An 11,182-nucleotide genomic window follows, 5' to 3' on the forward strand; every position below is an offset into this window, starting at 1 on the left:
CGGTCTCCGTGTGCTGTCTGTGCGCGTGTGTCTGCTCAGCAGGAGGGGCAGCAGGCGGCGTCTGGCCAGGGCGGCCGGGCACTCGGCTGGCAGGAGCCGAGGGGGTCAGGTGGTGTGTGGGCATCGGGGGATCTGACTCAAGCGCCGCCTGCTGCCCTGTTCACACAGCCGGGCTCATGGGGGTCCCTGCCTTGTGGGGACAGGGTGGCCCCGAGGGCGGATGCCCCGCGCGCTTGCCGTGGCCGGGCCCCTGGGAGAGACAGAGCAGGGCGGCCGGGCGCCCTGACTTGCGTCCCGCGGCCTGGGCGCTCGGAGCCTGCCGGAAGGGGGCGGGTGGAGGACGGGCTGCGGGGCCCCCCGGGGTGGACCCTGTGGCTGGGCCGGTGCACCGCGGAGGCCCAGACGTTTGAGTCTCTCCTCAGGATGGAAAGCAGGACAAGGAGAGACTGGCCTACTTCCGGAGCCTTCCAGAAGCACTGACGTCCCTCCTGGTGCTGCTGACCACTGCCAACAACCCCGACGGTGTGTGGGGCCGGGGCGGAACCCGGGGGCAGTGCCCGGCGGGGCTCGGGCCGGGCGGCAGAGCCGGGGGACTGGGGAGCCTCAGCGGCCTCTGTCCCCGGGAGGTGGCGTTCGTCCCTCTCCTCGCTCCTCTTCTTCCCCTTCTCCTTCTGTCTGGGGTTTGTTTCCTCTCCCCCCACCCAGCTGTCTCCCCGTTTCCTTTCCTTTGTCTCCTCTGCTTTCTCGCTCCCTCCTCTCTTTCCTGGTTCTCTTCACCTGTCTCCTTGCTCGGAGAAGCTGGAAGAAGGGTGTTGTTCATGTGCTGGTGTGGCGGTGGCCGGTATCTCTCGGGTGGCCCCTCTGCCCACCCCTTTTCCCAGCCGTGGCCCAGGCCCAGCCAAGAGGTGGGTGCCACTCGGAACATCGCATCTGAGGCCCTGGGGTCCTGGCCGACCCTGACGGGGTGCTGGCGGGTCCCCTCGTGGTCATGCACCGGCTGTGGCTGGGGCCCTTCTGGAGCCGGTCATGGGATGGGCGGGGCGTGTCACAGGGCAGCTGATTGCAGCCCGGCCCAGGGGCCGAGCGAGCTCCGTGGGTGGCGAGCCCCTGCCCGGCGCTCCGGTGGGGCCCCGGGCCGTCCCTGCCAGGAGGGGTTGGTGGGCGTTTCTCAGTTTCTCTGGTTCTTCCCGTCTCAGTGATGACGCCTGCGTATTCCAAGAACCGGGCCTATGCCATCTTCTTCATCGTCTTCACGCTCATAGGTGAGTGTGCAAGGTGTGTGTGCGGTGCTCCGGGCTCCTCCGGCGGGGACGAGAGCGGGCTCCCGGCCCTTTCTTTGCCTTCCCTCTCGCCCGTCCCCTGTAACCTCCCCTCCGCCCGCCCCTCCCTGCTGGCTTGTGCTCCGTGGCCTCGTCCCGCCTCGGCCCATGCTGGGCAGGCCTGCAGTGCCCCGCAGGTGGCCGGGGGTGGGCCAGCCCCCTCTGCGGAGGGGGGGGGGTGAGGCGCACCACAGACTCGTCCCCGGCCCTCCTCGCGGGCACACGTGCTGTGTCAGCCGCCACCCCCCCCCATGGTGCCGGGCCTTTCCCCTCACAGGGAGCCTGTTTCTCATGAACCTGCTGACCGCCATCATCTACAATCAGTTCCGGGGCTACCTGATGGTGAGCCGCGCTGCCCCCTACCGGCCTGCGCCCATGGTGCGCGGCGAGGCCGGAGCCGCCCCCCCCCCCCCCCCCCCCCCCCCCCCCCCCCCCCCCCCCGCCGGGAGCAGGGCGAGGCCCCTCGTGGGTGGGGCGAGGTGTGGACCGCCTGTCGCCAGGCGGGAGGGCATTGTTTCCATGGAGACCAGAGGTCCTTCTGTGTCCCCCCCCTTCCCCGGGGGCCTGAGGGGCTGGAGGGGGCCGCCCGGCTGGGGGTGGCTGTGCAGGGGCCGAGCGCCCGCCCCCCCCCCCTCCCCGCCCGCTCCTTGCAGAAGTCGCTGCAGACGTCGCTGCTCCGCCGCAGGCTGGGGACCCTGGCTGCCTTCCAAGTCCTGTCCTCCGTGGCGGGGGGCACCGGAGCCGCCCCCGCGGCGTGAGTCCCGGGCTGGGGTGGGGGCCGGGCCGCCCCGAGGGGAGGGGCCGGGCGCGCTTTAACGGTTGCCCGGCACCCCCTGCGTTGGGTGTCTCAGCCGGGAGCCGTGGCCCCCGTTGTCCTTGCTTGGATGGATTTGCGCCTGCTCTGCCGAGAGCTGGTGGGCGTCACCGAGGAGGTTCTGATCTCCACGGCCCGGGGGCAGCGGAGCCTGCCTCTCCCCCTCGATGGGGCCCAGCAGGGTCTCCCTGGGGACCTGGGGGTGCTAAAGGAGTATGCAGCCCCCACTGGTGGTAGATGCCCACGATAGAGGTGCTTTGCTGAGGGTGGATGGCTAGCCAAGCACAGGAGAACCAGCCGGGCCTTACCCAGGGGTCTGGCTCTACCCAGGGGCCTGGCCACACCCAAAGGCCTGGCCTTGCCCAGGGGCCTGGCCTTGCCCAGGGGCCTGGCCTTACCCAGGGGCCTGGCTTTACCCAGGGGCCTGGCTATACCCAGTGGTCTGGCTTTGCCCAGTGGTCTGGCTTTGCCCAGGGGTGTGGCCTTCCCCAGAGGCCTGGCTGGCCTTGCTCATGGGGTGGGTTTTTTCCCCACAGAATTGGGGTGCAGCCCCAGGATGTGCTGCAGGTGCTTCAGAAAGCCCGGCTGGGCGGCTCCCACAAGCAGGTCCTCATGGAGGTAGCAGCTCCCCGGGCCCCGCCCAGCCTCTGGGCTCAGCCCCTGCCGGGTGGAGAGGGGTTCCTCCCGGCTCACGGTGTGGGGAGTGGTGCCCTGGCCACTCCCTTGCCCTGGCTGACCCCCGCCACCCCGGCAGAAGGTGCGCTCCCACGACGGGGACCTGCTGCTGGCCCACGACTTCCAGAAGCTCTTTGATGAGGTTGACAAAAGTGTGATCAAAGAGGTACATGGGGCTGGCCTGCACGCCTGCCCCACCCCGCCCCGTCCTGCCGGCCCCTGCCCACCCCGCCCCGTCCTGCCGGCCCCTGCCCACCCCGCCCCGCCCTGCCCGCCCCTGCCAGTCCCTGCCCACCCTGCCAGTCCCTGCCCACCCTGCCCACCCCGCCCCGCCCTGCCGGCCCCTGCCCACCCGCCCGGCCCTGCCCGCCCCTGCCAGTCCCTGCCCACCCTGCCTGCCCCTGCCAGTCCCTGCCCACCCCACCCGGCCCTGCCCACCCCGCCCGGCCCTGCCCGCCCCTGCCCACCCCGCCCGGCCCTGCCCGCTCCTGCCAGTTCCTGCCCACCCTGCCCGCCCCTGCCAGTCCCTGCCCACCCTGCCCGCCCCTGCCAGCCTCTGCCCGCCCCTGTGTGCCTCTGAGTGCCCCTGTCCACCTTTGCATGCCCCTTCCTGCCTCTGCCCACCCCTGTCCGCCCCTCTTCGCCCCTGCCCGCCCCTGCCTGCTCATGCCCTCCTCTCCCTGCCCCTGTCCACCTTGGGATTAGCACGACTATTGTCACCTGGGGACTCTCTGTGACAAGGGCTGGGCCCCTGGATAGGGGTTGGGAATAGAAGTCCTTTGGCACTTGGGAAACACATTTTGTTGACCTGTGTGGAGTGTGTGTTGGTGGTGTGTGGAGTGTGCGTTGGTGTGTGGAGTGTGCGTTGGTGGTGTGGGGAGTGTGCGTTGGTGGTGTGGGGAGTGTGCGTTGGTGTGTGGAGTGTGTGTTGGTGGTGTGGGGAGTGTGTGTTGGTGTGGGGAGTGTGCATTGGTGGTGTGGGGAGTGTGCGTTGGTGGTGTGGGGAGTGTGCGTTGGTGTCCTGTGTGGCGTGTGTGTTGGTGGTGTGTGGAGTGTGCATTGGTGTCCTGTGGTGGGTGTGCGTTGGTGGTGTGGGGGGTGTGCGTTGGTGTCCTGTGGGGCGTGTGCGTTGGTGTCCTGTGGGGAGTGTGCGTTGGTGTCCTGTGGGGAGTGTGCATTGGTGATGTGGGGGGTGTGCGTTGGTGTCCTGTGGGGAGTGTGCATTGGTGATGTGGGGGGGTGTGTTGGTGGTGTGGGGAGTGTGCATTGGTGGTGTGGTGGGTGTGCGTTGGTGTCCTGTGGGGAGTGTGTGTTGGTGTGTGGAGTGTGCGTTGGTGTCCTGTGTGGCGTGTGCGTTGGTGTCCTGTGGGGAGTGTGCGTTGGTGGTGTGGGGAGTGTGTGTTGGTGTGTGGAGTGTGCATTGGTGTCCTGTGTGGCGTGTGCATTGGTGGTGTGGGGGGTGTGCGTTGGTGTCCTGTGGGGAGTGTGCATTGGTGGTGTGGGGGGTGTGCGTTGGTGTCCTGTGTGGCGTGTGCGTTGGTGTCCTGTGGGGAGTGTGTGTTGGTGTCCTGTGTGGAGTGTGCGTTTGTGTCCTGTGGTGGGTGTGTGTTGGTGGTGTGGGGAGTGTGTGTTGGTGTCCTGTGGGGAGTGTGTGTTGGTGTGGGGAGTGTGCGTTGGTGTCCTGTGGGGAGTGTGCGTTGGTGGTGTGTGGGGTGTGTGTTGGTGGTGTGGGGCGTGTGTGTTGGTGGTGTGTGGGGTGTGCGTTGGTGTCCTGTGTGGGGTGTGCGTTGGTGTGTGGGGTGTGCGTTGGTGTCCTGTGGGGCGTGTGTGTTGGTGGCTGTCAGAATCCACTCTCCCAGGACACGCAGGCAGCCCGTGTGTGGGTGGCTGCTTACGAGGACCCCGTCCCTGACCCGTGTCCCGCCCTGCTGTGCGTTCCCCGTCTCCCAGGCCCGGTGGCCGCTGTGACGCGCTCTGTGTCCAGGGGGTCCTGGGGTCTCGAGTGCGGGGTGGTGTGTGGTGTTGGGAGGAGCCGTGTCCTCTCGCTGGGGTGCTGAGGGCGGGGTCTGCCTCCCGCAGGGGGTGGAGGCTTTGGGGTGGCTGACCCGGGGGCTGTGGGTGGGAGGCTCTGGGGTCGTGGCCTGTCCTCCGGTCTGGCCGTGTGCCAGTGTGGGAGCAGCGTGGTGCCGTCGGGCGTGGGTGGCCCGCGCCGTCCGCACTGAGGCGCTGGACCGACAGGATGTCACCGGGTGGGGTTTGCTTGGCCGTTTCTGCCGACGGGGGCGGACGAACGGCTCTGATGAGTCTCCAGAAAGCTGCTTGCGGTTGAGATCATTTCCTGGGGCTGGAGAGGCCAGGGCGGGGCGGGCGGCGGGGGGGGGGGGGGCCTGCGTGTGGGCTGCGCAGGGGGGCCTGAGCCAGCGCTCCCTCCCCAGCACCCGCCCAGGCCGCAGTACCGCACGCCGCTCCTGCGCACGGCCCAGGTCCTCTTCAGCCACCGCTACTTCGACTACGTGGGGAACCTCGTGGCCCTGGGAAACCTTGTGTCCATCGGTGTAAGTGCGGGTGCACCTGCCGGGGAGCCCCGGCCGCCCCTCCCCACGCCCTCCTCCTCCCCGGCCCGGCTGGGGAAGGCGTGGCCTGCTGGCCCGGTGAGTGGCACCCTGCTCTGGCCGACAGGTGTTCCTGGTGCTGGACGAGGATCTGCAGCCCGGGGCGCGCAATGACTTCATCCTGGGGGTGAGCCCGGCAGCTCGGCCAGCGAAGAGGGGAGGCTCTGGGGAGGTGGAGGGGTTCCCCCGAGTGTGCCGTGTCCCCTGGTGATTAAACGTGGGCTAAAGGTGGGTTAGCACTGAAGGAGGAGGCTCGGTCCTCCGGGCCTGGTACCCCAAGCCCCCCTGATATGTGCTCAGGGTGGCCTTTTCTTTGTTCCTGGTGTTGGTTTTTGGTGTCGGTCCTGGGCCTTGAACGTAGAGCGTGTGTGCTCAGTACTACCACTTGAGCCAAGCTCCACTTTGGTTGTCTGGTGGTCTCATGGACTTCCTTGCCTGGGCTGGCTTTGAACTAGGATCCTCAGAGCTCAGCCTCCTGAGCGGCTGGGATTATAGACGTGAGCCACCGGCGTCCCCCAAAGACAGCGCTTTCCCCTTGGGGGGGGGGTAGGGGCTCCAGCCGGCTCCGGGCCGTGCTTCGTGAGGCCTTGCCGGCGAATGCCCGGTGACCGTGGCCGACCCCCGCGGCGGTTGGGGACAGACTTGGCTGCCTCTCGGCCGGTTTGGGGGTGACTTTGTGAAGCCCCTTTTGTGCGGTGCGGCCGGCTGCGGCCGTCTGTGTCCCTGTGCGGGGTGAGGGTGGGGCTGTCCGCACCCTTGGGGTGATGGCGCCCTTCCCTTCGGGCCTGTGCCGGCGGGCGACCCACGCAGCCCCTTTCAGGGAGAGGTGGATGGGGTGCGGGCGGGCGGGCCGAGGAGCAGGAAACAGGGGTGCGGGCGCCTCGAGCGGGGGAGAGGCGGGGCGGGGGGGAGGGGACGGCGTGGCCCCGGGGTCCCCAGGGCCCGGGATGGTTCCGGCCCCCATCCGCCCCTTCCGCCCCTCAGGTGCTCAACTATGTCTTCCTCCTGTACTACGTGCTGGAGCTGCTGCTCAAGGTCTTCGCCCTGGGCCCCTACGGCTACCTCTCCTACCCCAGCAACGTGTTCGACGGCGTCCTCACCCTCCTCTTGCTGGTGAGGGTCCTGCGGGCCGGGGGCGGGGCCTTGGTGGGGGCGGGGCCGTGGTGGGGGCGGGGCCGTGGCGGGGGCGGGGCCGTGGTGGGGGCGGAGCCGGGGGCGGGGCTGGGGCGGGGGCGGGGCCGGAGCCGGGGGGCGGGGCGGGGGCGGGGCCGGCTCGTGGCTCGGCCGCGCCTCCCTCTCGCCGGGGGGTGCCGGGAGCGGGGCTGCGGTGCTGGCGTCCCCTGGGAGGTGGGGGTCAGGCGTGGGGGGGGGTGTTTCACGCGAGCCCCCCCTCGCCCGTGGGCCCGCCTCCCGGAGCGCGGCTGAGCAACGCCCTCTCTCCTTTCGTGACCGAAGGTTCTGGAGCTCTCCGCCCTGGCCGCGTCCCCGCTCCCCCAGGCCGGCCGGTGAGTGACTGCGGAAGTCCTGACCGTGCCGACGCCCGGCCTGCCGCACCCCGGGCCGGACGGGGAGGTGGGGGGAGCGGTCCTTCCCCCGCCCGGCTGGCGGGCGCCCCTGGAGCGGCCAGAGCCCACGGGGCTCAGCTCCCGTCCGGGGCTCCGCCGCACCGTGGGGGCCCCTCCCACTTGCCCGGGGGGGACACAGGCGGAGGGTCGGGCCCCGGCTGCGGGGCCTCGCGGCACACAGGACGCCTGCCTCCCGTGTCCCCCCAGGACGCCGGGGGCGCTGGGCCTGCTGTCGCTGTGGGACGTGACACGGCTGGTGAACATGCTCATCGTGCTGCGCTTCCTCCGCGTCATCCCCAGGATGAAGGTGGGGGCTCTCCCCACGCCCGCACACACGTCCAGGCGGGACCACATACCTGCCCTGGGGGTCATCCACAGGTCCACCCGGGATTACACCCGTGTCCACACGTGTAGCGGGGAGCCATGCACACGTGCACATACGCCGCGAGATCAGGTCCACCCAGGATTGTGTACACCCACACGAGACCACGTACATTCACACCCACACCCATGTAGGATCAGGTGTGCGCACACTTTTTTTTAGGGGGGGGGGAGCGGTCTCAGGGCTTGGACTCAGGGCCTGAGCACTGTCCCTGGCTTCTTTGTGCTCAAGGCTAGCACTCTGCCACCTGAGCCACAGCGCCACCTCTGGCTTTTTCTGTGTGGGTGGTACTGAGGAATCGAGCCCAGGGCTTCATGTGTGCTAGGCAAGCACTCTACCACTGAGCCACCTTCCCAGCCCAAGTGCACACACATCTGCACAGATGTGGAGACACAACCCCCACACAACCCCACGGGCACTTGTGGCCACACACACGTAACTGCCCAGGCATAATTGTGCACGCACTCCATCCTGCAGTCACACGCGTGTGCATTTGTGTGTCGAGGTATGAGGCAGAGAGGTCTACATAACCTAACAAGGCACATTCACACACGATGTGTGCACATGTCTGTGTGCATGCGATCACATGTACACACACTTGTTCCTTGGTCACTAGCTGTGGTCTTGTGGCTCTTTGCCATGTCAGGCTGGTACACGGGTCTGGCTGGAAGGCCTGGCTGGTCTGGGTTACAGGAGAGGTCCTGTGTGGCGGCCTCTCCGGTGTGGCGGGCTCCCCGGCGTGGCGGGCTCCCGTGTGGCTCTCTGGAGCCCTGGAGCATTCCTGCCCCTTCTAGGTCTTTCCCTGGAGCCTCTGGCCCACAGAGGGGCTGAGCTGGCCACAGCAGCCTGGCAGGCTGAGTGGGGACCGAGGCCTGTGGGCTCCGTGGGATGTGGAACGTGGCTGTCACAGATCCAGGCCCGTGTGGCCGGGGCCGGTGGTCAGGGCGCGTGGGTGTGCGCGTGGCTGTGGGGTGTGTCCAGATGTGTGGGTGGCCCCGGGAAGGGTGTCTGGGTGTGCCCAGGTATGTGGGCGTGCCCCGGGAGTGCCCGGGAGTATGCGGGGATCGTGTCCGCACGTGTTCCCGCGTGCGGATGGTTGCAGGCTGGGTCTGGGGGTGCCTTGGGTCAGCTGCCCCTCACCTCGCTGCCCGTCGCGGTTGAAGGCGGCTCCTGCGGCCCCTCTCGTGGGGCAGGAGGAATAAGGGGTGTCTTCCGTCTGCAGCCTGTGGCAGTGGTGGCCAGCACCATCCTCGGCCTGGTGCAGAACTTGCGGGCGTTTGGTGGGGTCCTGGTGGTGAGTCCTGGGAGTGGCGTGGGGGGGGGTGGCCTGGCTGGGGTCTGTGGCAGGGAGGGGGGGGCAGGGGCCTTGGGGGGGGGCGGGGTGATGGGCTGTGGAGAAGTCCAGGAGCCTCAGGCCTAGGGCTGGGCTGGGGTCCCCGCCGCGCCCCAGGACCGGTAGCCGTCCCGGCCCTGTGTTCTCGGGGCCTCCCTGCCCGCGAGAGCCCTGGCGTCCGTCAGCCTCCTTTGGTGGAGGACTCTGCGTGCCCTCTCCGGGCGCTGCCTGGCCGCCCAGGAGAGGGGCCCAGACCCTTCCTGACTGGAAGCCGCCGGGGACTTGCGGGCAGCTGGTGGGGGCAGTGCGGGGGCCGCGGTCTCCAGGCCCCCGGGGGTGTGAGGCCCTGCTGGCCACTGGCCTCTGCCAGCCCTTGGGGGGCGGCCGTGCTCTGATGCAGACGCTGCTGACATCAGCCCCCTCCCCCCCAGGTGGTATACTACGTATTCGCCATCATCGGGATCAGCCTGTTTCGGGGTGCCGTGGTGGCTCCTGGGAACAGCAGGTAGGGGGTTTCCGTGGTGCCAAGGGGCAGTTTCTGCTAGGCTGGGGCGGGCAGAACCTTTGTAGAAGGACGACCGTTTCTAGGTTCCTTCCTCTCCTCCCCCCCCTCCCCCCCCAGAGCCTCTCCCAGGCAGCTCTCCCCCGTCCCCTGGAGTCCACAGTGGCCCTTTGCGGACGTGGGTGTCTTCTTTTGTTGTATTTCCCAGGGTCCAGGGAGGCTCCCGCTGGCCCCGGGGCTGTGCCGGGCAGTGCTGGCCAGGGGTGGGGTGGGGGGTGGGGTGGGGGGGTGTGGCCCCCGGGGCCTTGCCAGTGACCTGGTGGCTTTGTGTTGCCAGCCTGGCCCCTGCCAACGTCTCGGCGCCCTGTGGAAGCTTCGAGCAGCTGGAGTACTGGGCCAACAACTTCGACGACTTTGCTGTGAGTCCTGCCCTGCCCGCGTGCTCCCCCCTCCCCCTCCCCTTCCCCCTTCCCCTCCCCCCCACAGTCCCCCATGGATGGATCTTGCTCTATCTCTCGGCTGCCCCGCCCGCAGGCAGCGCTGATCACGCTGTGGAACGTGATGGTCGTGAACAACTGGCAGGTGTTCCTGGACGCCTATCGCCGCTACGCGGGCCCGTGAGTCCCCTCCCCACCGCCGGGGCTCCGGGCCGCCCGCTGCTGGCCCGGGTGGGCTGTGCCACGCCCCGGCGGGCCTCGGCCCCCCCCCCCCCAGCGGCCGTGTCCCCAGACGCAGGGCGCCTGCCCCGTGGGCTCCCGTGGGAGGGAGTCCGGGAAGGCCGTGCTCAGGACCGGGTCAGCCCGGAGCCGGGGCGCTCGGCCCCTGGGGCCCGGCGGAGGTGCCTGGTTTGAGTCCTGGCTCCGCCTCTTGCTGGCCGAGCTCGCGGCTCCGTGGCCGTTTCTCCGTGGGGCCGTGTGGGGATTGCGCGTGCCCCCACGCGGCCCGTGTGGCTGTGCTCCAGCTCCGGGCCCTGTCCCCACAGGTGGTCGAAGGTCTACTTCGTTCTGTGGTGGCTGGTGTCCTCCGTCATCTGGGTCAACCTGTTCCTGGCCCTGCTTCTCGAGGTACAAGGGACCCCCCCCCTCCCAGGCCCGTCTCGGCTGCAGCTTTGACAGACCGGGCCGTGCGGGCGTGGTGGCCCAGGTGCAGCCCAGCCCAGCTGCCCTCCCGGCTCCCGCCTGGCCCCGGGGGGCCCCCGACGGCTGACCTGGGGGACCCACCAAGCACCCCCTTTCCCACTTCAGAACTTCCTTCACAAGTGGGACCCTCGCAGTCACCAGCGGCCCCTGGCCGGGACGCAGGAGGCCCCGCACCAGAGGCCCGTGGAGGAGCTCCTGTTCAGGTGTGAGGCCGCGGCCCGGGGCTCGGGCCGCCTGGAGCCCCCCTGCCCAGCGCCTGTCAGTCCCCGGAGGTCTTGGGACCCGGGGGGGGCACACCCCAGCGCCTCGGGAGGGGCGGGCTGGCCCCCCACGGCCCCGGCGCCCTCGGTGCTTTTCTCGGGACGTGGGAGCACTGTAGCAGCCACCGTGCGTGGTCCGGAGGCCCGCGTGCCCCGTGGCTTTGCACAGCTCCCTGGTGGTTTGGGGGACCCTGATGGCTGAGCCCCGTGGTGTCCCCGCTCCGCAGGGACGTGCTGGAGGAGCCCCGGGAGGAGGAGCTGCTGGAGCGGCTGCGGCAGCATCCGCACCTGCGTCTGCGCAGGTGACAGCCGGGGCGCCGGGAGGAGATGCCCGCCCAGGACGCACGCCAGCCGTGGAGGAAGAGGGGGGCCGGGCGGGAGGCAGCGTGCGACAGATCCCCCCCACGGGCGCCGGCGGGGGCCGAGACAAGCGCCCCGAGTCTGCCCCCAGCGGCCTCCACAGCAGGACACCGCGCTGCCTTGGCCGCCTCGTGCCGTCCACCCGGGGCTGAGCTGTGCGCCGCGGGGACCTGGACGCAGCCCCGCCGCCCGAGCCGCCCTTCCCCCGGGGACCTGGACGC

General features: G+C 69.7%; 1 protein-coding gene across 1 annotated transcript; it reads left to right on the forward strand.

Annotated features, from left to right (window-relative positions):
- Positions 1 to 422: 422 nt before the first annotated feature.
- LOC125345101 (two pore channel protein 2-like) lies at positions 423 to 10,976 on the forward strand (the record flags this gene model as incomplete). The annotated part of the gene is made up of 18 exons (XM_048337342.1): positions 423 to 522; positions 1,197 to 1,262; positions 1,597 to 1,661; positions 1,973 to 2,073; positions 2,670 to 2,751; positions 2,888 to 2,974; positions 5,244 to 5,363; positions 5,488 to 5,547; positions 6,405 to 6,533; positions 6,876 to 6,925; positions 7,193 to 7,292; positions 8,590 to 8,661; positions 9,132 to 9,205; positions 9,540 to 9,621; positions 9,737 to 9,819; positions 10,185 to 10,266; positions 10,447 to 10,544; positions 10,829 to 10,976. Coding segments are annotated over 18 exons (1,530 nt in total), but the record flags the coding sequence as incomplete, so codon positions are not given.
- Between the last annotated feature and the right edge of the window lie 206 nt (positions 10,977 to 11,182).

Source organism: Perognathus longimembris, unplaced genomic scaffold (genome assembly GCF_023159225.1).
Source record: "Perognathus longimembris pacificus isolate PPM17 unplaced genomic scaffold, ASM2315922v1 HiC_scaffold_5296, whole genome shotgun sequence".
In the NCBI taxonomy this organism is placed as follows: Eukaryota; Metazoa; Chordata; class Mammalia; order Rodentia; family Heteromyidae; genus Perognathus; species Perognathus longimembris.